The 25,934-nt window shown below is 38.7% G+C and overlaps 3 protein-coding genes across 9 annotated transcripts in view; 2 read left to right on the top strand and 1 right to left on the bottom strand.

The window, feature by feature from the left end:
• itsn2a (intersectin 2a) overlaps window positions 1–25,934 on the top strand; it is a 347,088-nt gene that overhangs the window by 305,740 nt on the left and 15,414 nt on the right. The gene's annotated exons all lie outside the window — the stretch shown is intronic.
• On the top strand, window positions 8,011–13,336 carry mrps18a (mitochondrial ribosomal protein S18A). Its single transcript, XM_074615675.1, has 6 exons — window positions 8,011–8,210; window positions 10,193–10,224; window positions 10,787–10,891; window positions 10,984–11,107; window positions 12,634–12,706; window positions 12,822–13,336. Exons 1-6 carry the CDS (start codon window positions 8,063–8,065, stop codon window positions 12,964–12,966), a joined length of 627 nt encoding a protein of 208 aa, XP_074471776.1. The 5' UTR covers window positions 8,011–8,062; the 3' UTR covers window positions 12,967–13,336.
• Window positions 13,421–19,085, bottom strand: rsph9 (radial spoke head component 9). Its single transcript, XM_074615677.1, has 5 exons — window positions 18,737–19,085; window positions 18,509–18,645; window positions 17,740–17,892; window positions 17,309–17,455; window positions 13,421–13,730 (listed from the first exon to the last, which is right to left on the bottom strand). The coding sequence occupies exons 1-5, from the start codon at window positions 18,961–18,963 to the stop codon at window positions 13,570–13,572; spliced, it is 825 nt and encodes a 274-aa protein (XP_074471778.1). The 5' UTR covers window positions 18,964–19,085; the 3' UTR covers window positions 13,421–13,569.

Raw genomic sequence — 25,934 nt, 5'->3', positions numbered from 1 at the left:
AAGTAAGGTTTTTACATTCTCATTCAGGGGATAAGATGTATTGGACATGGTGTTAAAAATACAACAAAAAAGAGGGTTGTAATAATAGGGAAAAAAAGACGGTCTCAAGTTGTTTCCGTGAATGACCCCCAACTGGGAAAGGAAGAGAAGAAGGGACAAAGATCATGTAGCACATCAGGGAGCCCACATAACATGTCTCATTTGTGGAAGAGGGGCTTTAGTAGGTCTGAAAACACCAGTGGTGGAAGAAGTATTCAGATATTTTACTTGAGTAAAAGTAACAATACCAAGTAAAGACAAAAATATCTGCATCGAAATAGAGTAAAAGTACTCATAATGCAGAATGACCCATTTCAGAATAATATATATATTGTAATACTGGATTAGAATTATTGATGCATTTACGTGAGCATCACTTTAATGTTTCAGCTTGTAGCTTTTCTTACCTAATAAACTGCCGGGTAGCTATAACCTATAATAATACGTCATACTTTATAAGTTTATTTTGTATTAATAATTCAAATCTGCAAAGTAACTAGTAGTTAAAGTTATCAAATAAATGTAGTGGAGCAAAAAGTACATTATTTGCCTCCAAAATGTAGTGGAGTAGAAGTATAAAGTAGCATAAAATGGAAATACTCAAGTAAAGTACAAGTATCTCAACATACAGTACTTGAGTAAATGTACTTCATTGAATTCCACCATTGGAAAACGCATTGCTCTGAAGGGAAAGTCATCAACTGTCTCTGCTTTAATTCCACTTGTAGATTGGAGACATTTAATCCCATCATTAATAATGTTCCTTTTATATTATTATATTCTTTTATTTGTAGAACAGAATCTGTTTATTTAAAGGTTCATATATATGACCTTATCTGCCCTTCTAGATGTAATAACTGAACCTACTTGGCCGATAAGTTGTGAAAACTATGTCTGGTGTCCTTGATGAATTGAATGTGTTTTATTATTTAATCCTCAAGGTCTCAGTGTCTGACTGGCTGCTGCTGCTGCCAAAAGCGTATAGGTCGGGCGAAGCTGCACCTGACAATCACCACTGCCCCCTGCTGGGCTCCACCTGTCTACAACTCTGTGCGTTCTATACCATTCAATACATTCCAGTTTCAGTCAGAGAAAAGGAGGCAGACTAATGAGGGTGAGGAAAATGCTGAAGTGACCTTGTGTAACACCGAATTTCTTTACAAGCCAGGCGCGGCTCACATAAAAGAGAGTTATATGGAGCAGCCAGATATCTGTTCTCACTTTCTCTCTTCTGTGAGAGAAAACACCATCATATGTTGCAGGTTGCCTCACACAACCTTTTGACAGCCCAACTGTTACTATACACTGGTGAATTCATATGAAAATGTCCTGTAAGCACTGATATTTCAATAAAATATATAGTTTGAAATATGCTACAACCCCCTTTGTTAAGGGTAAGCCAGTTCACATTTAAGTATGTTAAGTTGTGATGTAGATAAGCAGGGCAACATTAAAGTAAACTGAGAGATTTCTCAATGGAGTTTGGTGTGAGTTTTTACCTGTACAAAGAGGGAAAGAAAGGCACGTATTGAGGCCACACAGAGATAAGGACGACTGTGAGGCAATGCGCAGTGGGCCAATAAGTAGGAGACTTCAACAAAACTCAAAAGCACCTTGGTGACACATCTCACAAATAAAAATGGTTTAAAGGCAGCCAAAACTATCATTGGTTTGGGTCAAACTGTCATGTCAGTTCCTACAGAACTTATGGAAAATATAACTGTCTATTTATATTGACAATGGATCAAATGACTATAAATAAGAAAAAGGTTGCTCATAGTGATAGACACAGATAATTATTACCCGTTTCTGCAGTTCCTGTCAGCTCTACTGAGCTTTTTTAGCATCTTTCAGCTCATTGTTTTGGTTTCAACTTTGTGTGTTTTGATTCACTCTCACGGCACTGATCAATATTTTATAATTTTTCAGCAAAAAAAGCTCTATTATACTCACTGTATCATTCCCTGTTCCGCACCAAGCAACAGGTAGCATTTTAAGCATCTAGCTGGTGAACACAGTGCAGCATTTCACAGCTAAAGAACCAGATATTTCCCAAAGGAGTTGGTGGAGACCAAAACAGAGCTAAAGGGAGAGTGACTTACATTTGTCGACTCCATTGTTGCTAACAACTTCATAAGGTGATCTTGTGTCAATGTTTTGTTTACAGTCAGTTGGCGAGAGAAGAACATCTGAGAAGTGAAGCCAATGTGGAAGTGCCTTAAAGTTGCATTCTTTCTAATAGCCAGCAGGGGGCGACTCCTGTGGTTGCAAAAAGAAGTCTGATTGTATAGAAGTTTGTGAGAAAATGACCCTACTTCTCACTTGATTTATTACCTCAGTAAACATTGTAAACGGCGTTGTGCGGTCTGGGAGTTGTCCGTGTTTTCGTCTTAGAACTTTAACCCTTTCACAGTGTGTTTAAGTTCATGAAAGTTAATTAGAACCTTTTTGGTCGCCTGAAAACATCTTATTTAGAGTTTGGTTGTACTTAGCTCCACCCACTCGTGTCAGTTCTGGTTGCAAAAAAAACAAGATGGCGATGGCCAAAATGCCAAACTCGAGGCTTCAAAACGGCAGTCTATAAACCAATGGGTGACATCACGATGACTACATCCACTTAGTCTATGTTTACAGATTGTTGCACTGCCCCCAAGTGGCCAACAAATCAGATAATACAGGTTTAAATTTACGATACGACCTGAAGAGTAAAATCATAGTTAGGTCTTTTATTGACACAAAAGGATTTAAACATATGGGTCAAAACAATATTCAAAACAAATTAAAAATATAATATGCATAATAAACCCTTTAGTGAAAATAAAGAAATATTAAAAGGTAATAAAATTACTACCAGAAAATCCCATCTGTCAGTCTAAAGACACTTGTTGGTGCTCCGATAACACAAGGCAAGTGTGTAACATAAGTAAGTAATACTTTTATCAGTGTCTTCAAAGAGTGAGCTCAATTCAGTGGATTCATGTCCATATTTTACACGGATACACAAGTATGTGTTCTTCATTTTGTATGCTTCATTTGGTGTGCATACATACATACATATTGTAAGCTGGACATCAAACAGGAGGAAAGTTAGTAATTCCAACAAGCAAAGAAAAAAAAGTGGAAGCTCCTTTAATACAAATGGTCACCTCATAAGTCACATGACCACTTGTAGACAGCCTTTTAGTCAAAGGGACCGCAGTTGACTGGAAACCATCTGGTCTATGGGAGAATGCCGCTGCAGGCGTCATGGCAACATGCACAAGGAGGAAGTTAAGAGCAGAGGCAGCCGTGGTGGGAAACTAATCCGGGCAGCGCTGCACAAATCCGCACAGCGTGAGATGGCCGTGTGGCACATTAAAACATCCTTCCGAGCTTAAATGAATCACAGGTTACATTTTTTTTTCTTCGGTTGAAACATGATGCTTTCATCAAAAACAGATGGAGGGAAAATAATGCCAGGTCAGATTTTTGTTTGTAGTACAAGGCATTGATCCTCCTGCTTTAATTGACTTCCTTCGTTGGTAGCCACTGAGGGTGGCGAACACAACTCGACCGAAAAGGAAAATGAAAAAGGGTACGAAATGTTTTCTAACATTTGAAGAGGACCACTCAGGAGCTGAGGAGCTATTGTTTGTATTGTATTGCGGGGCAATGCAACCTGCATGAAAATTGCACTGACTCTAAGGGACGCTTGTCATCCATAAAGTGTGTATATGAGAAAGACGGATGAATGGGGAGCGTGTTTGTGTACGTGGATTTACAGGCAAGGCTGTGTGTGAGAGAGGATAGAAGCTGGCAATCGCAGAGGGCCAAGCGGAGGGAAAAAACGGGGATAAGAGCCTCTTCAAAGGGTAGCGAGTTTGTTGAAGAAGCCAGTGCCATTTAGCACGTACGCCCGAATAAGAGCCGGAAGGGTAGTGAGCGAGAGGGGCTTGGGAAACAGAACAGGCAGGGGGTGGGACTCGTTGATTGGATGGATGACGATTCATGTCACTTGCAGAAAAGAGAAAGCTTCACCCAACATCAGAGCCATAAACATGCGCTGGCTGTCACTCTGAGCTCCACTCCCTGGTCGATGAAAACCTCTCGTTTCCAGTTTGTCTGCTTCGGCAAGCTTCTTTTTCCTCTCACCTCATCTTACACGCAGTGGGGGCCTTTAACCAAACTCATTCCCTTGAAATAGGCTAATTGTGTTCAGTTGACTTCCTTGGATGCAACAGCCTTTACAAGTTAATCGCCCAGGAAAGCCTCTTAGTGACAGCTATGCCTTAATTGCATACCAGACTGTGCCCATCAATTTGGATGGCAGCAAATCCACACATTCCATCTGCATGGGAATGAGACACACTGTCGAAAACTTTTTGGCTCTCGCTGAGAGAAATCTTCACCTAAGAAAAAACGGCAGAGAGAAAGCATTAGAAAGCCGTGCCACAAGAGTCAGATTCAGGAATTTGATTAAAGAAGTCAACTTTTCAGATCACACGGTGTTGCTGTTATGACCCTCTTGGAGGTCTTTTTGTGTTTAGACTCTTCAGCAGAAGCTATCGCCAGGAGGCCCTTTCAGTCTTCACCAAAACATTAAAGGCAAAACAAACTGACCAGTGTGACAATAAAAGGGGAATGCGGCGGGGTGGGTTGGATTTGTTTTTGTGCGATGTGACCGTACCGACTCATCTTCACCCCGGCCTCAGCTCTTCTGCTCGCATCCATGCTGCGTTTTAGCAGTTTGTCCAAAGGAAGCGGGGGTGAAAACTCTAACCTTTTCCACACTGCAATAACTTCCCACCATGACATCGAACCAACATTGCTTCAGCGTCCCTCAGCGCTCGCTGTGAAAATGTCAGACGAGCTCTTTTCATCTGAGGGAAATCCTATCTGATTTACTCTCCCCCCTCCTCTTCCTCAGCTGAGGCGCCTGTTTGTACAGGGCCATGTTTCATTTGAATATCAAAGCCTGTGAGGAGGTGGCCAGACACTTTAAATGCCATTTTTTTGGGCTTCTCTCAAGGAATGTGACTGCTTAAGTGTCCTTGACGAAGGGACCTGATCACTGAGACAATGCCTCCTTTGTGGCGGCGGGGTGACGGTAATCTCTATCTATCTACTCTCTGCTCCGTAGACGAGACGAACACAGAAGGCCATTTGCATCTCAGTGTGCAGCTCTTTTAGGCTCCACAGTTTTAGATGGCATTTGAGAAATTGTTCGCATTTTTTTGGGCCATGAAACCAAACAACCACGATGGTGAACGTGCTTGGAAAATTGTTACGAGAACAACTTAATTGTGTATTGTGTGTCACGCTAAAGTTGTGATCAATCATAACTTCCCTTATCCAAATAAATTTGTTTAATATCTGAAAAAACAAACAATTTAAAATGTCCATCGTGAAATAATTAGCTATAAATGATAAAATTGTGATGTATCATTAAAAAGTGCATACCGTGGGGACCATTTGCACCAATAAAACAAAGTATATTTTGTCAATTAGTCCCACCCACATTCGCTTTCGGCCAATAAAAACTCTGATATGATTGTGACACACAGCAATAACTAATTGAAGCACTTACTGAAAGTCAGCTTTAGACTGGAATGTTTAAATATCTGGATTTATTAGGACTATACCAGTCTTGCTACTGTTCATTTTCTGAAAGCTTTTAAGATCAATTACTTGAAATGTAGGCAATAAATGCTTTCAAGTTGAGTCCAAATGTAATTTGAGTAAAATCACCCTCTGTTTAAAAGGGTATATAAATGGTATTAACATTCAATATTGTGCAAATTTCCCCACTGTCGGACTAATAAAGGATTATTTTACCTTATCTTAACATGATTCAAATTGGAAACTCAGAAATGTGTTTCTGTGTGTAAAACAGGTCTGAAGTATTTAGGTTGAAAAGTTTTAGAATACAAATAGTTCCAATGACATTAACAGTACAAATGGTAATAAGCATTATGCTTAATCGGTGTTATGACAAGGAGGGGGTCCTTGGAAAATGTTCTCCCCTTTAAGGGGTCCCTGGCCCCAAAAAGATGGAGAACCCCTGGTTTAAGCAACAAAACTACAATTTCTTTAGGATTAAGAAACAAAACCACTCAGTTAAGTTTAGAGAAAAACATTGTGTTTTGGCTTAAAACAATCTCAAAAGTGAAAGCAAAACTTAACGTTTTGAACACAAAGACAACTAGACGTTGGTTTCATACGGAATTCAAACCCTGGTCTCCTGTGTGAAAGCCCTGTTTTGTATCCCATCCTTCTGCTCCTGTCATAATTACTATATACAATAACTAGAGGACGCTATCGTGTTCTTTTTTACCTTCTTTCGGTGATCTACCATGTGAATAGATGATAAAACCTACCATTGGGTGTAGTAGGCCCCTACTGACCCACATCTATGGTGCTTATGGCAACTGATGGCGCCTATTTAATAGCCTGACAGTCTAATGATGTTGCATGCACATTGAAGCTCATGGCAAACTGCGTGTTTTATATAAATATTTATATAATTTTGTTAAGAAAATTGAGAGACGGAGTCTATGTCTCATGATGACTATATGCTTCAATTTATACAGCTTGAATTTGCAGAGTAAGTTCCATAAATGGATTTTACTGTATGGGACTTCTGTAAGCAGATCTATTTTTGCAGACTGAATTGGCTTTCTTTATGCTTTCTTTAGATGAAACCATGAGATAGATCCTGAAAAACAGCAAACAAAAAACTTGACTGGACAATAGCATAGTGTTCTCAGGATAACACTTTATCTCTGAGTCTCTTTATCAGGGCATGAAGAATCTGCCTGTATCTTTTAGTTTCTGCAACAAAAGTCTGGCATGTTCCTACACTGCTCCTCCAGGTGCCTCTCATGCCTTAATCTGATGAGCGTGGTATGACTACAGCAGTGGCCTGATCTTTGTTGTGAACTCTGAGCATCTAAACGAAAGCAACACAAGGATGAAAGTAGGCTAGGAGCCACAGATACATGCTGCAGTTTATCATCCAGACTGCAGGATTTATTTTCCCAATGCACTGGCATGTTATGTTTAAATCTTCCTTTCAGACAAATATATTCTAGCTTTACTCTGATTTCTCTCTCTGGGCGTTTAAGGTCTGTGATCTGGATGTCCCTACATCACCTTTTCCTGGGAGTACTCCAGATACTTTTCAACATGCCATGTCTTCATTTTGCTTTCTTTCCCCTTGTGTTTAACTTTATTTGATATTTTGCAGCAGTTTGTTTTGTGGTTTATTGCAAATTAATCCGATTTATGCTAGATCTTGGCTCATGGGTGTGTTGTCCTTTGAGGCAAGGCTTTTGACAAAGGATCATAAATATAGATATAATTATATTTATCTGTATTTGAAATGGAATTCCCTTCTGGCCATGCAAATATTTTTATCAAGCCAGTTAATTTAACACAAAAAAATAGCACGAGGTATTATTGAGTAAGGTATGAATCACAGTAATGAGAGTCCAACATTTTTATATATACAATCAAATATTTGATAAAATGTAGGATGACTGTAGAGTCTGAGAGTTGATTTGTTTGCTTATGTAACCTACTTTCTGTTACAGACAGACAGACAGTAATCTAGCTAATTCACAATTAACAACAAATGGTGTTTAAATACAGTAATCTTTATTTTTTCGAGATTGATTTCATATATGCAATTTACAGTTCGTAATTACAATAGTTTATAAACCAGTTTTTTAAGTAGTTGAGCTTATAGACGAACTCATTAAGTACACTAAAGAAAAAAACTTTGAAAATGAAATAAAATTAAGAAAATAAATAATAATAATAATAATAATAAACACAAAAAACAATAACAATACAAAAAACACAAAAAAACAATAATAATACAAAAATAAGAGAGTAATAATAATAAAAGAATGTGTCTTTTATTTATGGTCTTCACCTCCATCCATGTAATAAGAGGTCTTCACCGTGAGTGGCGCTGTCTTAATTCTCGCGAGATTACCAGACAGGAAGCGGCGAAGAAGGCGAGAAGGTCAGGAATTAAAACATGGCAGGCATCAGTATGTTGAGGTCTGTTTGGACCTCGTTTTCGGGCTTGAAGTTAGGTCTCACAGGCTCCCAGGTGAAGATTCAACAGCTGATAAATGTCCCACAGCTACAAGCTTTAACCATTCAGAGCAGAGGGATCCGACAAGGTGAGACTTTCTCTACAAACGTGAAGATTGTAGCCAGAAGAGCTAAAGTTAGCGTGTAGACACTGACTGTGATCAGAGGCTCCTGCAGCTATTTCACCTTTTAAACATCTGATGACATGAAGATGACATTCATTTCAGTAAATTGCTGTTTGCTAGAAGCCATGCATCCATTGAGGCAGTCTCTCAGCTTGACATCTTGTCATTTAGTGTGTTGTGAACCCACAAAGTGTCACTATGAAGAAGAGTTAAGAGAGTCACATTAAAATGCACACTCAGTTTTATATTATTCCTCCTACTCCTGACTTTAGATAGCCTTAAATGTGTGGTCTATGTGACGTGTGATCTAAGTAAGTAATTATATATATAGCCAATATAAAATGTGACATTTAATTACTTAACATATCACAACATATTTTGAGACAAGATTACTGTATTTAATTAATTTCTATTAATGTATTTGTTTATTTAATTTATTATTACTCTTATTTTTTATTATTGTTTTTTGTGTGATTTTTTTAAAAAAAATTTTTAATTCTATTCTTTATTTTTATTTTTATTATTATTATTATTATTATTATTACAGTTATTTCACCTTTTAAAGATCTGATGACATGAAGATGACCTTAATTTCAGTAAATTGCTGTTTGCTAGAAGCCATGCATCCATTGAGGCTTGACATCTTGTCATTTAGTGTGTTGTGAACCCACAACGTGTCACTATGAAGAAGAGAGTCACATTAAAATGCACATTCATTTTTATTTTATTCCTCCTACTCCTGACTTTAAATGTCCTTAAATATGTGGTCTATGTTATCTAAGTAAGTAATTATATATATATATCCTATATAAAATGTGACATTTAATTACTCAACAAAGATGTAAAAACAGTAGGTTACTAACTGTAGCCTCACCTATAACCAGGGAATGAAATTAGCACCTGCCACCTGCCAAATACAGGGTAAATGTTGGTTGTGTCAGGTAAAAATGTTCCTTATATTAAGAAATATTGTTTTTAAAAAGCAATTCTAAAGCCTAAATTAAATATAGGTTAACGCTTCATCTTACAGGTCCACACATTTCATGGTAATTAGGTGATAATTAGCATGTATTTGAAATTTCTTTGGAATTACTGCCAAATTACCCCAATATTTACCTCAAAATGTATTGAGAATTACTTTGTTATAAACATTATTTAATAATTATATTACACTATTTCCCAATAGCTGGTAGTTTATTTAATACTTTCCAGGAAAAGAATACAAAGTTAATTGATATGCTTTATTTCCATGTCTGCTGATAAATAGATAATATTTAGTAAATAACTTATTTGAAATTTCTTTAAAAAAAACTCCCTGAATCATGATATTTACTACCAGGTTACATCTGTGTAGACAATAAGTCACACAATGGTGAGATGTATGCCTGATCAGAAGTAACTTCTATTAGTTTTGGTTTTGGAGGTAAATATTTGGTAAATATTGGGGTAATTCCAAAGAAATTTCAAATAGGTAACTTGCTATTTATCACCTAATTACCATGAAATTTGCTGACCTGTAAAATGAAGTGTTACCAAATATAGTCATGCATTAAGGTTACATGATATATTCCATAATTCTACAGTCTGGTAACACTGACTCAGTGTTTACTATTTTAAAGTGTTCTACTTAGATTTCAGAAGTGGCAGACAAAAAAAATAAATGGCTCGTAGAAATGTTCAGTGACCTGCCACAGTGGCAGGTGAGGAAAAATGTTAATTTCAGACCCTGCCCATAACCATATTTTGAGTCAAGATTACTGTATTTAAACACCATTTGTTGTTAATTGTGAATTAGCTAGATTACTGTCTGACATTGGAACCAATGACTTTATCACTTGACACCATAACAGCTTAAAAAGTCTTTCTAAGATTAGGAAAGCAGTAAAGACAAATTTATGTTTTATATTCTGATCAAAGGCCTAACATAAAATGTGTGTGTTTTACAGTGGTGGAGAAGCAGGAGGGCAAAACAACAACGGTAAGTAAAACCAGACTGTAATGTGAAACTGATAATGATGTTTTTTTGTTAAATATATAGTATACAAGCCCTTTATCAGTTTTATTTGTGATACGCACACAGTGTTTTGACGTTTGAAGTACTATATAAAAAAAATCAAACAGTATTAATTGCGGCAGTTTAGTGAATTCTTCTGAACTAGTGATGAGCATCTTTAATTAATACACATATTTAAATAATGTACAGTATTTCTCAAATTCTTGATTGCTTTGGTTTGTGTCGTTACATCAGGCTATTCACTAAAGAAACAAATCAAAAGCCAAATGAATAAAGCTCAGCTGCTTTGTTATAGTATGGATGTTTAAAGGTACAATATGCAGCATTTTCCTAAAAAATAATGTATATACTGATACAAAAATAATCCCTCTCAATCATCACTCATGCTCCACTATGTGTATGTGGTGTGAGAGGGACTTGTGATAAAAAAAATTATTAAAAAAAACGCTTTCTCTTATTGCACATGTAAATATTCAGTCAACTTGACAAGGAGACTACCATAACATATTATTACACTAACTGTCAGATTGAGGGAAAAATACTGGACGTTCCAGCTGGACCACAGCCTCCAAATCCCACAGCCAAGTGTCCTATCTACAAATGGAACCTGCAGCACAAATACAGCTACACGGTAAGTGCATCTCACACATTATGGAAAGTGTATCAGCTGTTAATTGTGTCTGGTTTTCTTTCTAATTTTTTTTGTTTTGCCCCCCCTTCAAGGATGTCCTGTTGCTCAGTCAGTTCATCAGGTCAGACGGAGGGATGTTGCCAAAGAGAATCACTGGTCTCTGTTCAGAGGAGCATCTCAAGATTGCCATGTGTGTTCAGATGGCTCACAGAGCAGGTCAGTGTTACTGCCTGCCCCTTTGTTTGTGTATTTAAATCTCTGTCCACTCCAAAGTCAAATTACCCTCGTATTCATTGTCTGTTTCACACTGGGAACCTTAAGTTACAAATTTTAAATTATTGCAAGATTTACGCAAATTTCAAATACAGTTTACTGTTGTAGATAAGCAAATAAAGGCATATACAGACTTAAGAATTGAATCTGACAACTGCCAAGACAGTGAAAGATTGTACCAGCTTAGCCAAAAATCTCTAAACCAAATATTTATATCAGACCAAAAGTACAGAAATCTTGTCTGCCTGTTATGACGCCAGGTATAATTGATTTTTCAGGGCTGCAATCCTCACATGTGAGAATCAGCAAATGTTTGGCATTTTAGCTTGATAAATGACTTAAATGCTTAATCATTTGTCAAATTTTTATTTTAATTGATTAATTGACCAATTGTTTCAGCGCTGGTAATTTACATTTTTACCCTCTCACTCAAACTGTGAGAAAACAGACAATAAGGCTGGTAAAAGTGCTAACTAGTTAGTTCAGCTGTGCTAGTTCGTCGTTGGCTAGTGTGAATCTTAAAGGATAACCGGTATTTTTCAACCTGAGAACCCGATTTGCCCATGTTTTTGTGTCTAAGTGACTAATGGGGACAACACTTTCTGAAGTTGGTCCTGCATTGATGGAGAACGCTGCAGCTGCCAGCCGCTAAACGAGCTGTAATGTAATCATTTTGGGCAACCTGTCACCGTCCGCTTACGTCCACTAAAAGTGCTTCTGACGGGCTCAGATTGTTTTTATAAGTGTCTGACAACATTATGGAAAGGAACCCTACAGAGAAATTAAATGTTTTTCTCACCCTTCACTTACTGTTTGTTATTGTGTCATGTGACTTGTTGCCAGAAGACAACGGTGGAAAACGTAAGTGAGAGAGGAGAGCCACGGGACACCGGTGTTGTCAGAGTTTGTTGTGTTGGAGTACGGAACGCGTAGCTTAGTATTATCTAAAAGATTTTCACTGCTATGGCTGAATATTTAGATGATTTCGTCAATGTGGATGAGACGTGAAATTTCTCAAAGAGGCCTCTCTGAGCGAGACACACAATAATAAACAGACCAGATCAAGTGAAAGGTGAGAAAAAACGTTTTATTTCTCTGCAGGGTCCTTTCCATAATGTTGTCAGACACTTCTAATAACGATCTGAGCCTGTCAGTGGCAAAAACAAACACTTGTTAGTTGACGTAAATTGACGGTGCCAGGTTGCCAAAAATGATTACATCGCAGACCATTTAGCAGCTGCAGCATTCTCCCTCAATACTGGACCAATTTCAAAAAGTGTTGTCTCCATTAGTCACTTAGACACAAAAACATGGGAAATCAGGGCCCAGGTTGAAAAATACTTATCTTTTAATACATAGCATCTATCTGTTGTACCTTTTTGGACCAGCTTTACTGATTGGCTGTATTTTGATGACACCTTTTAAATAAGTACATGCGTGTGACTTTTTTGTTTTTCTCTGTGTTGAAGGTCTGCTCCCTGACCACAAACCCAAACTTCCAGAGGGCCACGTCCCAAAAAGGCCCAAGCCACACCATAACAGGTAATGTATACACGACACGAGTGTCTGCTTATATGCATGTTTCTCACTGTGATCTATCTACTGTCAGCACCAGTCTCAGTGATAATGAAACTAGCAACGTTTTCCTGTTGTACAGATACCTGACTCGCTGGTCCATTGACTCGGTGAAACCCATATATAAAACTGGACTAAAGTGGTGCAAGAAGCGCATGGTTGTTGGCAGCCCGTTACTCAAGGACAATGTGCGTTACGGTTTCAAGCCCATTCACATAAAACACTGAAGGACAGAAAGCCTGACGAGTCGGTGCAGCAACAGGGATGAGAGTGGGTGGAACATTTTTATGCGAGGACGCAGTTTCAAGTGGATTAACCTTTTGTCACACTGCCCTGGGAAAAGGCCTAAAAGCTTCATCCATCTGTATTTATTCTACCTTTTTTTTGTTTATGAAGCTGCGTCACCCTTTTAATGAAGCCCCACCCAGAACCATCTATTCTGTCTCTGCTGGTTTTTCAAAAAGCCCCTTGAAGTGAACTCTCTGACAACTCGATGTGAGCAACAACTGGGTCAGTGTCACAGTTTCAAAGTAGGTGGTACGTTGACTGTGTATACTCAAGGCAACCTAGATTTTCAAATAAAATGTGTCTGTTTACTCTGCCTCTCAACATGTGTTTACTGTATAGGAATAGCTTTTGTGCATGAGAACTGAACAAAAAAAGCTTGTGGACTCAAACTGCATGACTGTACCTCTTCAGTTTATTTGTGTGAGATAAGACTTAACAAAAAGTCCTGCAATATGTTACATAGAATACAATTTGAGGGTTGATAACAACAGACACATGAAGAATATGTAGCTTGAAGTAGGTGCAAAGATATATTGTACTTTTTATAGCATGAAGGGGAGGTCCAAATTCTTGGTCCCATCTCCGATGTAGATGTATCCGTGCTGCGGCGTCATCGGCACGTGGTAGAAGCTCAGGCCGAGCCACAGCAGGCTGCGAAGCACGCGCACTTGGCCGGCACGTTCGAGCTGAAGACTCCATGATCCTACACACAAACGGAAGAAGGCTTGCTGTAAACGCTCGATATTTAAAGCTGCAGTGGGTAGAATTGGAGCAAATATGATTTAAAAAAGTTATTTTTGATAAAACGGTCACTATATCCTGACAGCAGTGCATGAGACAGGTAATCTGAAAGAAAAAAAAAATCATGTGCCTCTGTGTCCTCCGGTGCTCCTAATGGCATCTGCAAGATTTCACAGGCTGGAGGAAAACAACCAATCAGAGCTGAGCTGGAGCCTTGCCGTCTCTGAGCAGCTTTACAGCTAAACAGCACACTACAAGATGTTTCTGAAAACATTTGAGGTGAGAAATAGGAATTACAGTAACAGAATATTAATTCATATTTGATCCGCGCTGCCTCCGTTGAATGAACAGCCAATAGGAACGCTCTCTGAAATGACTTGTGATGGCCGAAGTCTCCCGCTAGATTGTTTAAAGCCCTAAAACAGAGCCATGAGGAGGTGCAGAAGTCTAGTTTTCTCTCAGAACACTTGAATTACAATATGCTGAAAGGTTATTATGGCTTTTTTTCCCCAATGATGCCAACAACATTCTGCCTACTGCAGCTTTAAATGCGGGAGGCTGCCATGTCAGGTTGAGGGGAATTGAAATAGAGAGAAATACAGTAATTTTCGGAAATCAGTCCAAAACAATTATACTCGCTAGAGGCAGTCGAGGGAATTCAAACATTTGTGTTTTAGATATCTACAGTCAAACCTGTTTCTCAATATGTTTGGGTGTGACCATGAACCGAAGTCCCGGGGAATTTAGAATTGGATCTGCTACTATATAAATGTAAAAACCCTTTGATTGATGCTTTTTACACAAAAGGGAGGTGATTCCAGATGAAATTAGTCAAATAAATCAGTTGTTTCACCACTTTTTGTTTGTCTTTGAACTCATCTGGCAAAGTATGATTCAACTAAAAGTAAAAGCCATGTTTGGTGTCCTGGTCCTAACTGTACTGCTGCTGCAGGAGGACAAACCTAAAGCCATAAATCAGGAGCTGGGAACAGCTTGCAGGATTGCTGTTGAAAAGGGGGAGAGCTAAACGTAGGGTCTCAGAGGAAAGCACCTGTCTTTCGGTGGAAAAACATCATACCACATTTCCCCCCAGAGTCCCTTTTTAAAAAAATGTTAAGTCATTCTCCTTTTCAGCAAAGGCATGCGATCTGCCGCTGAGACGGCTGCAGCGAGCGTGGCATTCAGACAGCTGTGTAGTGTCTGCTGCAGCGATGACGCTGCTGACATTCACATCAACTCAAAGAACACACACAAACATATACACATGTGGAAGCTCTCTTAATAAATCAGACAGCTGTTGCATGTTTGGTCATGTCCGCTAAACGTTTTTTTTACACACATCCACTTCAACGTTCACTATGGCCTGGAGTACAGCCAGCGAAGCAACTAACTTCAAAGCTTGCTAGACACGTCTAAATTCACATTCTTTTCACAGCATCCATGTTTGCGTATTGTTTGCCTCCTGGGTTCGATGTTTCCAACATGTGCATTACTGCTCAACAGATTAAATGTCTGAGCTTCCCACCAGGATTTGAATACACAAACCTGATAGACTCATCATCATCATTTCATGCTTTCAACTACACAAAAAAGATTATAGGGAATGCAGAATACACAGGAATTACCCGTCTCATGAAAGCTAGTTTTCGCAAACTCATTGTCGTACTGCACTAAAATTTTTAATGTTGAAAAATGCACAACACTAATAGCCATGACTTAGCTAAAGACCTTATATTATTACTTGTTTTGTTTTAGTTTGATTTCCCTACAGATGTGAGCAGTGCCATTAATCATTTAACATCAGTTTGGTTTTGGGTGGTCCTCTTCCCATGTCCTGGTTTCTGTTCTGTTTTTATTTGTCATATTATAATTGTCTGGGATTTTCCTGTGAAGATCTTGAGGCCAGGCCATGAATCTAGACCCAAGAGCCCAGTTCCTTCTTATCCAACAGTAGTCATTCGGTTATCAGACCACTTGTGTATAAAAGCTCTTCCAACATATTCCCAGAAAGCCTATTCTATTTTGGCAGGTAGGTTGACATCATAAGTTTTATGGATTTTTTCAGTGAGTTTAACAATGTTTAATGGACCGTTTTACTGTTAAAATGATTCAGATGTTTTCACTTGGAAGAGACTCTTGAATTTCAGTCAGTTGAATCACCGTAATGATTTGTGCTAAAATCACACCTCATTTAGTTGTTATCTGGCAGGGCAGTTGGAACACACAAAATGAGAAAAACCTAAAGATTTACCACTGTAAAGGCCTCAAACTAGCTGTGTATTGATGGGTCCAGATCATAGGATGATCTTTCTCTGCACTGATAGACCTGTAGTTTTCCCACAGGAACAGTGTGTAACATTTCGGGGGATCTATTTGCAGAAGTGGAATATAATATTCACAACTATGTTTTCTTTAGTGTATAATCACCTGAAATTAAGAATTGTTGTGTTTTCGTTAGCTTAGAATGAGCCCTTCATATCCATATAAGGAGCGGGTCCTCTTCACGGAGTCTGCAATGTTGCTCCCTCATGTTTCCACAGTAGCCCAGAATGGACAAACCAAACACCGGCTCTAGAGAGAGCCTTTTGCATTTTACGTTTCCTGAAGGCCACCGTAGTTCTTCGACACGCTTGTGAAACTGCGGTAACGTGAGCCGCCATCTGACTTCCGTTGCTCCTAAAGTAGTTATTATTGTATGGATGGTATCTGAGCGAGGCGGACGGCATTACCACGGTTTTATACTCGGTGACTCACGTTACCGCAGTCTTGGAAAGGGAGGAGTGAGCGGAGGGGTACTCAGTTGGTTGCAATCTGCAACCACACCGCTAGATGCCGCCAAATCTTAAACGGTGTACCTTTAACAAAACATCTTATATCTCTGTGATCGTAATAATAAAAAGGGCTTTAGTTTTCTTTAAGGAACAGTGTGTAACATTTCAGGGGGATCTATTAGCAGAAATGGAATAAAATATTCATAACTGTTTTCATTAGTGTATAATCAACTAAGAATCTTGTTTTCGTTAGCTTAGAATGAGCACTTTGTATCTATATAGGGAGCGGGTCCTCTTCACAGAGTCCCCCATGTTGCACTGCCATGTTTCTACAGTAAAACAGAACGGACAGACCAAACGCTGGCTCTAGCTGAAGGCCACTGTCGTTCTCCGTCATGCTTGTGACGCTGTGTGCCGCAGAGTGCACAACCGTGTTACCGCCAGTCTCCTAAAGTAGTGTTACTACAGTTAGGATGGCCTCTGAGCGAGGCGAACGGCGTTACCACGATTTTGCACTCACGTTACCGCCGTCTTGAAAAGAGAGGAGTGAGTGGAGGAGTACTCAGTTGGTTCCAATCTGCAACCGAACCACTAGATGTCACCAAATCCTACACACTGCACCTTTAACAAAACATTTTAAATCTCAATGATCATAAAATATAAAAGGGCCTGCTTAAGGTGTGTTCATGTACTTAAATAATTCGTAAGATATGATATTTGTTTGTGTGTGATGCTATGGTGTGGAACAGACTGAACTCTGTGGTTTCACCTTGAGGAATGTCATCACTCAGTACATCTAGGAAGTCGATAGCCGGGTTCAAATCACCCATTTCCAGGATGGATTTCTTGTTCAGATTCTTTGGTTCGCTGAAGTGAAGGTAGTTGTCAAGGCTCCCTGCTTCTGAGTGAGACAGACCTGAGAAACAATGCACATCGGCAATAATTTAAACCAAATAGCAGCAATTATGATGCACTTCCACAGTGGAATGATGTCAAAAAATATATATATATATAGGCATCATTCATATTTGGTAGCAAGTTAACTGAATAATTTTGAGAGTTGTGTATGAAATATTTCTAAAAAGGTTGTATATCTTAAGCATCCACTCCGATGGAAATTGAACCACAGGGTCATTCACATGCAGCAGCAAATACTAATACTCCACAATGAGACACAGGCACATATGTGTCAGAATTTACCACCAAAGCTGCGGTTCATCTGGACAAGGCCATGCGGACTCTTGACGAAGGCGCCACGTGGCACCACAGACGCTTCCTCATCGATCAGATGAACCGTCACTGCCAGCCTGGTCTCCTCATTGACTTTGGTCTGAAACCAAGAACAGTCCATCTCTCAGCTGGAATTTCATGGCTTTACAGAATCAGCGTTGATATCAGCCAGAAAAAATAAATCAATGATCTGTTGGCAAAGGTAGGACATTCTGCAGTTTCATCTTTTTTTTTTTTTTTTTTTTGTATGTTTATTTTTGGTCTCACATCTTTGGCTTTAGTTATAAATCTAGTGTGCTGTGCTAAAATATTTTTCTTTGGATAACAGTAGGAGTTATATTTATAAATACCTACAGGATAATTTATCTTGCTCTGATGCAGTACTACTGCATAATATATATGTATATATATACACATATTATGTATGTATATATATATATATATATATCAGATTTTATATATGATATATATACGTATATATGATATATATATATATATATATACATATCTGATATATATGTATATATATATATGATATATATATACATATATATCATATATGTATATATATATATATATTTTCATTCTTTTAAACATTCTAGAATACAAAACCATTCAAATGTATATGTATATGTATATATCTATAGATATATATAGATAGATATATATCTATATCTATCTATATATATCTGACAGTTCAATATTTTCACTATGTTCAACTTCACAGTATTGATCATACTTACCACTTCATCATTCTGCAGATGCTCATACACATGTGAGGGGTCTCCTATGAAGCGACACTTTGCAGCTCTGGACACGTCCTTGATCATGGAGTCTGTGGCAGGAGGCAGCAGGAACCAGTCCATGCAGTTGAAGCTGGAGACACACAAACAAACAGGTAGTTATAGTCCTCACGTTTATTTCACACTGTCTATTGTAGACAGAAACTGAATCAAGGCTCTCTTACCTGTAGTGGTTCTTTTTATCCTGCATTTCATCTTCTCCTCTCCCCTGAGCGATATAATAATCCTCCTTTAATCCCAGGACTTTACCCCAAAACAGGACTCGATGGAACTTATAGTTCTTCTTCAGGATCACCAGAGAGGTCTGCAGAGCGGCTCTTTGCTCCACGTTTAAAGTACCTCCGCTACCGGCGACGAGCTCCAGAGAATAGTATAACGAGTCTGAGTCCATTCTTTATGGATTAAACTTTATAGATATTATCTTCCTTAACGTTATCTATCTTAAATTATAGCTACTTGCTAGCCAACATAACAGCTATAACCAAAAGCCCTTCCGGTCCAAACACTAGTTTGGTTGCTATAGTGACAACAAACCTTGGTTGCGCTGGTTGTCATAGCAACGCGACACTTTTTCTTTCCTCACTTTTTTTTGCAAATAATTTTATATATATAATCTATATATATTATATTTATATATAAAAAATATATTATTATTATTATTATTATTATTATTAATAATAATAATAATAATAATAATAATAATAATGAAATATATATATATATATTATATATATATTACATATATATTATATATATTTATATAATTTGTTTTATATATAATATTTTTTTTCAGTGTGTAAATACAACAGTTACAACAAACAATTTTTTTTTTTTTTTTCATGTTGGGTGTGTTTGCTTGCAGTTGTTTATACAAACCCGAGCGTGCACAAGTCTGGTCTGACGTCATAAGCCCCATCTTTTTCAAGTGAGTGCGTGCAAGAAGAAGAGCAGACAGAGTACACATAAATATGAGCCTAATAAGGCTGTATTTGTTGCTAGGAGAGAAAGTAATGGCAGCTTTCTGTCTCATACCATTCAAACTGGTATATATATATATATTTTTTTATTTTATTATTATTGTGTCATGCATAAATAATATGCCCTTAAAAGACACCAATATTTAGAAAATAAAGCAAAAAGAAACAGGAAGAAACCAGAGTAGCAGTATAAATAATTACAAATAATACTAAACAAATAAACCAAATAATAGCAGAAATAATTATAAAAATATTATTAACACTACTACTAATAATAGCAGCAGTGGATATAATAAGCTAATATAGATAATAATAGCAGTAGTAATATGCAGTGAAGATTACATGTCTCTTAAAATGGATTTTCCAAATTATTATTATTTAACTATTAATGACTATTAATAACTAATAATAGTAGCGATGGATATAACAGAATAATAATAGCAGTAGACGCAATAATAGTAGAAATAATAATTGAAATATAATTAACACTAATGATAATAATACCAGCAGTGCATATGATAAAATAATAATAATAATAATAATAATAGCAGTAATAAAATGCAGTAAAGATTACGTCTCTTAAAATTGATTTTCCAAATTATTATTATTATTTTACTATTAATGACTATTAATAACTAATAATAATAATAGTAGCTGTGGATATAATAATAATAATAATAATAATAATAATAATAATAATAATATTAATTGTGAGTTTCCTCTTTCTTACAGCCAGAAAGTCACATATTTAAGCTCTAGTGAGGTTTTCTGTAGCATGATTGTGGGCTCTGTGTGCAGCCCTCTCTGTCTTTCACCCATGAAGCCCAAAGACATAGACCATTAGACCATGGATCTGGGAGTTTGGTGTCTGGCAGTTCAGACCGAAGCCTCTGGAAGACAGAATCATGTTAAGCTCTTTGCACAGCTGGCAGGATGCGTGCTTAGATCCCTCTCACATGAGGCTCATGGGAATAGGAGTACATAGTGCTCGGAAATCATCTCAGGGTGCATTTCTTATGTACTCACCATATTGTGTGTCATTGTCTGCATATTAGGGAATAGAAACAGCATGAGAGAATGTTGGTGTTAACCTGAATAGGTACCTGTGTAATTAGAGATGACATATTGTAGAGGTACATTTGTCAAGTCCTCAAGGTAACTTACTGCCTCGTGACTTGAACTCACAGCACACAGCAGGATGTCTTCCTTTGGGCTTGCTAGGATTTAGAGCCGGAAACTGATTTGAGAGGAGGCACAGTATGTGTGCGCGTCGTTTTAAGATTGAGGCTATGGAGGTGAGTTGGCCGCAATTGAAATAGCTGAAACATAATCTAGCATGGGAGAGCACCAAGAAGGAGATAGGTAGTCAGTGGGATTTTTGTCATTGTGTTGAGTATTAGCGATTGTTTTTTTTATGGGTATTTCACAGTCAATCAATGTATATTTCAGATAATCGATCAGCTGTCTACCAATGTGATCTTTTATGATTGTAATGTGAATATAGGATAACCCATCCACCATCATAATCATCCGTCTTGCAATATTTGACCAAAGAGTTTTCATCTTCCACCAGCTCCAGCTTCTTGATCACCAATTGATCTCTTCTTGTTGCTTTGCTCATAGTGGTGATCCTGATCTCAGTGGTCTATATTTACAGGCAGACTGAGCAGTGCTGAAATCACTGGTTCCTCTGAGCAGTGTATGGAGCAAATCCTGTTTAAAAGACACTAAACAAACATCGGTTGTTTCGTTTATCCTGGCTCAGATCCAGCAGTCTCAGCCAGCATACGCGGTGTGAAGCTGGCTTAAGTTACACTTAGAAAAACATGATTGGCTACTGTCCAACAAATGATTTTGGACAGTTTGCCAGGTTTGGGCTCATCTTGTGGTTGGTGATCCTATTTCGGTCCCCCACCTTGCTTGGCAATCTTTGCTTCCATTGTATTCATTGGTTTCTGATTTTGTAACTTCATTTAGATGCGAGAAAACAGAACAAACATAATAAAAAGCAGGGCCGTGTTCTCATTCATGCTGGATGACTGTTTTATTATTTATCTTCATTCTAACCCTCATGTCCTCAAAACTTAAAGTTATAACCCTAAAGTTTTTCATGAAATTACTATCTATGTTTGGCATTTTTCTGCAATTGTTTTTGTCATTACCTCTCTATAAAGTAGTTTTCATTGTTAGCGGCGGGGTCCGCCATTCAAATTGTCTTCACACCATAGACTGTATATATAGATGGACGACGCTTCCTCCCACTGTACAAAAGTGAAGCCAAAATATCCCGTATACGGGAGCTGCCATTGAGATTTTGACGTCATTTGGAGCCCGAGTCTGGTCAGAGGGGCTGGAGCCGCGGTATCAAGGTCCCGCCCACCAACACTCGCCAGAGCCATGAGCTGAGCACGGCCGCAGCTATTTAGCGTGAGCCACCTAGCTGCTACGTTAGCACCACGGCAGCTGTTTGGCTAGAAAGACAAAACAACTAACCACAATATCTATATAACTACATTTATGATCAAATAGACACATGTTCTATTACACAGACTAGAGATGGTTATGGAAAGTTAAAGTTACATGTCCTCTCTTGTACAATTCCCGGACCTTCGTCAGCATCAATACTTCAATCAGAGCAGCTGTCAATCATGACGTCTCACCCCCTTTTTATAGCATCAAATAACTAATTAAAACCAAACTTATCAGAAAAATTAATACTTGAACATACATCAGCGTGATAAGAACTACCTAAAATGACAGAAACCATCTTTTGGAAAAATGTATTTGACGTGACCTTTTAGTTTGGCCCATGTCCCATCCGCTAACATGGAGGGGGCGGGCTTTATGACCTATCCTGCAGCCAGCCACCAGGGGGCGATCAAGATGTTTTGGCTTCACTTTTGGGGAGCTGTCATGTCGTCCATCTTGATATACAGTCTACGTTTCACACGGTGATACAAAGGAAATAAGGCATGCATGTAATCCAGGTCTAACATTTGTAATTTTATCTCACTGATATCAGCCTCAGTGTTTACTGCTCACTCACCTAACGCTGTATCAGAGCTGTATAAAGTTGCTGCTAATGCAAATCCAACATCTCCTACTGCGGCAGCATCCAACCAGCCAAATTAATGTGAAGCATGCTTTGTTTCTTGTGAATCCCTTGGGCGTGTGAAAGCAATTTGAATCCAGCATGGGAATTGCGGACTCCGGCCACAAACAATGAAAACTACTGTCTAAAGAGGTCATTACAGAATATAAATACACTGAATGGCTATCGCAGAAAAAATCCAGACCATAAATAGTGTCAAAAATGAGGTTTAATTTTGTGAAAATGAGAAGGGTTGTTACTTAATGAACCCATTTCATGCAGTTTCTCTCAAGAACACAAGCGGGTTTTTAATAATTCCTAATGTCCGTTCATTCCCATGGTTGCCTATTCCCATGCCACACCGCATTTCCAGGGCTCTGTGTGTTGGCTGTAATTGTCCAAACAAAAGGGCCTCGGTCTGGAGTCACATGCTTCATGAGCAGTGGTGATTTCAGCTGTCTGGCCCTCCGCCCTCCTGGCTAATGTAGTCCACCAACAGAAAAGGGAGGGAGAAGTGGGGTGACTTTTCTACAGAGTACCCCACACAGAAGAGAACACACAAGGACAGCCCCTCACCAACCCACCCACTCACTCGCACAGACAAACACACTTTGAGCTTGTGGCGCAGGATGTCACCTCATTAGAGTTGGCAGTCGAGGTGGAAGTTTTGGAGTTGGAAGCTAGAGAGCGACCCTCACAAGACACACCACTCCAGTTCTGTCTCCCAATTGGCCGGGAAGGAAGTAATACTTGGAGTGAAGCGGCCTGTTTCTGTCCTGGTCCCGCTGCTCTGGGAAACTCACCTCCCAGGCGACCGGCGTTGCCACGGCACTAATCCTGACGGACAAAAGGTGGGAGTGCCACAGAGCATGATGCTGCCAGACGTTCCCATTGGCTGGCACCATCCCACGCGATGCTGTGATTGGCCGGTGCTATGTTTATATACAAATTGGAGCAGTCAGAGGTCACATCCATCGATCTTGGTGGTGACATGAAGGAAACCTGACCCCAAAACCTCAGAGTTCTAAATGGGTTTAATTCCTATTTAATACACACACATACGTGCACGCACACACACACAAACACAGGGGCTCTTTCTTAAGTCCAGTGGCCTGGGAGTGCAGAATTAAGTGAATACTGAGAGAGAGGGAGGGAGTGAAGTGACTAAATAATAGTGTCTGTGGTATACAAAAGCACAGACGACAACAATACCAAGAATGCATCGAGGGCACTGAGTTCAGTGGGCTGCACACCTACACACAAACACAGAGGTTCTGGATTAACACGGGATAAATATTTTGATCCGGAGAAGGGCGTGTTGTGTAAACTAGTAATACCTTACAGGCTAAATTACTGCTGTTTCTCTTGCCAACAAACTGCTCGAAACCAATAATTATTCTCATCGAGAGGTTTTATCTGTCTTACTCAAATTTCAAAGCATGTTCTTTTTCCTTAATACTCTCCTCACTCTGTATTTTCTATTTTACTTTCCATTTAGATTAGATTACAAACATAGAGATAAATTGGCTAGGCTAACATAGCAGCCAGTCTTAGCTTGTTGCAGATATCTGTATCGGTGTACATGTCGGCCAATAAATACAAAAATAAATTCCAGTATAGAAATACCAATGATATTGTAGGAACCGTTTTTTCTTTGTTTTATTAAAGAAGTTTGAGATTTAAGTGACGCAATCACTGTACGTCCATCATTTAGCACCAGACCCAGGTGTGTGTGCCAAGAAGACGCAGAGAAGAAATAGTTTTTCAACTGCTTAAGGTTGAAATAGAGGTAATTTAGAAACTGATTCATTAATATTTCATCAATTTTACTTGGAAATTAATAGCAAATTATTAGAAAAGCCACACAAACCGAAGGGTGTCATCTGGGTTACTAAATTAGGCTCGAGACTCCACTTTTTTCACAGAAAGGCAGAAGAGTGGTGGCATGGTGTTTCACCAATCTATCGAGCTGCATTATGGGAGGTGTAGCAACCAGCATTTTTGTATCTTGTCCAATGCGAGGGATTGAAAGTCAGGATAACTCGGCCTCTGATGCTTTGATTTTGATTATTCTTTTATTTAACTGGAGTATCCCTTTAAACCTGCAGTAGGCAGAATATTTTTGGCATCATTGGGCAAAACTTCCATAATAACCTTTCAGCATATTGTAATTCAAGTGTTCTGTGAGAAAACTAGACTCCTGCACCTCCTCATGGCTCTGTTTTCAGGCTTTCATCTAGCAGGCTTAAATCTAGTCTGTGACGGGAGACTTTGGCCAATCACAGGTCATTTCAGAGAGAGAGAGAGTGTTCCTGTTGGCTGTTCATTCAATAAAGGCAGCTGTCAATCACTTGTGAACTCTGATCAAATCAGAATATTGATTCATATTTGATCAGCGCTGCCTACCGTTTGATCGGAGTTCACGAGTGATTGACAGCTGCTCAGAGACGGCAAGGCTCCAGCTCGGCTCTGATTGGTTGTTTTCCTCTGGTCTGTGAAATCTTGCAGATGCCATTAGGAGCACCGGAGGACACAGAGGAACATGATTACCTGTCTCATGCACTACTGTCACCAATAAAAAATAACTTTTTAAAATCATATTTGCTCCAATTCTACCCACTGCTACTTTAAGTGTCTGAGTGAGAGGAATTAGTTGTTCAGGTGTAAAGCATTGTACTACTGTATATGTCTGTGAGAACATCTGACTGAGCTGTTTGAACATGAGACGCAACAAACCACTCCCAGTTTGCATGTAATTGGATCAAACTTCACATCAGAGTTTCACACACTCATTACTAGCAGCCCAGAACCATGTGCGCCGAAACTGAGCCAGTGAATTTGTGGTGTGTTGAACATCGGGTCAAAGTTTGGATTTTGGTTTTGGAAAGCTGTACAGTGTAGTTCTGGCTGCTGCTGCTGGACAGAGCTGCTTCCCATGACTCCTGCAGCCTTAACATCCACATTACTCCTGCTCCACTAAGCTCGCAGTCTTCTGTAACAGCATTGAACACACATTTAATACACACACACAACCCACAGACAATATGCCAGGTATCTAATATCAAAACCTTGTCTCTTTCCCAGCTCATCCTTGGAGCCACATGAGGATATCTGCAAGTTATTAGTGCCCCCGCATCCTGACCCTGCACAGCTTTCTCATGTGACTTTGTTGAGGTATGTCTGTTCAAATCTGTCTCCAAGTCTCTTTGTATGGGGGTCATGTAGCGTATGTTTGTGTGATTATTAGGTTTTCATCAAAAACCAAGTCAAACCAGGCTATATTGTGTGTGTTTT

The sequence above is a fragment of the Sebastes fasciatus genome, chromosome 18 (assembly GCF_043250625.1).
Source record: "Sebastes fasciatus isolate fSebFas1 chromosome 18, fSebFas1.pri, whole genome shotgun sequence".
Classification (NCBI taxonomy): domain Eukaryota; kingdom Metazoa; phylum Chordata; class Actinopteri; order Perciformes; family Sebastidae; genus Sebastes; species Sebastes fasciatus.
Note: the sequence above shows the minus strand (reverse complement) of the source record. Positions and strands in the feature narration are given on the sequence as shown.

Coding starts and splice junctions, on each gene's coding strand:
- mrps18a (XM_074615675.1), top strand. CDS start 8,063: ATGGCAGGCATCAGTATGTTGAGGTCTGTTTGGACCTCGTTTTCGGGC. Junction 8,211..10,192: donor GAGCAGAGGGATCCGACAAG/GTGAGACTTTCT, acceptor TGTGTTTTACAG/TGGTGGAGAAGCAGGAGGGC. Junction 11,108..12,633: donor TCAGATGGCTCACAGAGCAG/GTCAGTGTTACT, acceptor TCTGTGTTGAAG/GTCTGCTCCCTGACCACAAA.
- rsph9 (XM_074615677.1), bottom strand. CDS start 18,963: ATGGACTCAGACTCGTTATACTATTCTCTGGAGCTCGTCGCCGGTAGC. Junction 17,893..18,508: donor GCAGAATGATGAAGTGGTAA/GTATGATCAATA, acceptor ATTCCAGCTGAG/AGATGGACTGTTCTTGGTTT. Junction 17,456..17,739: donor GATGAACCGCAGCTTTGGTG/GTAAATTCTGAC, acceptor ATTGTTTCTCAG/GTCTGTCTCACTCAGAAGCA.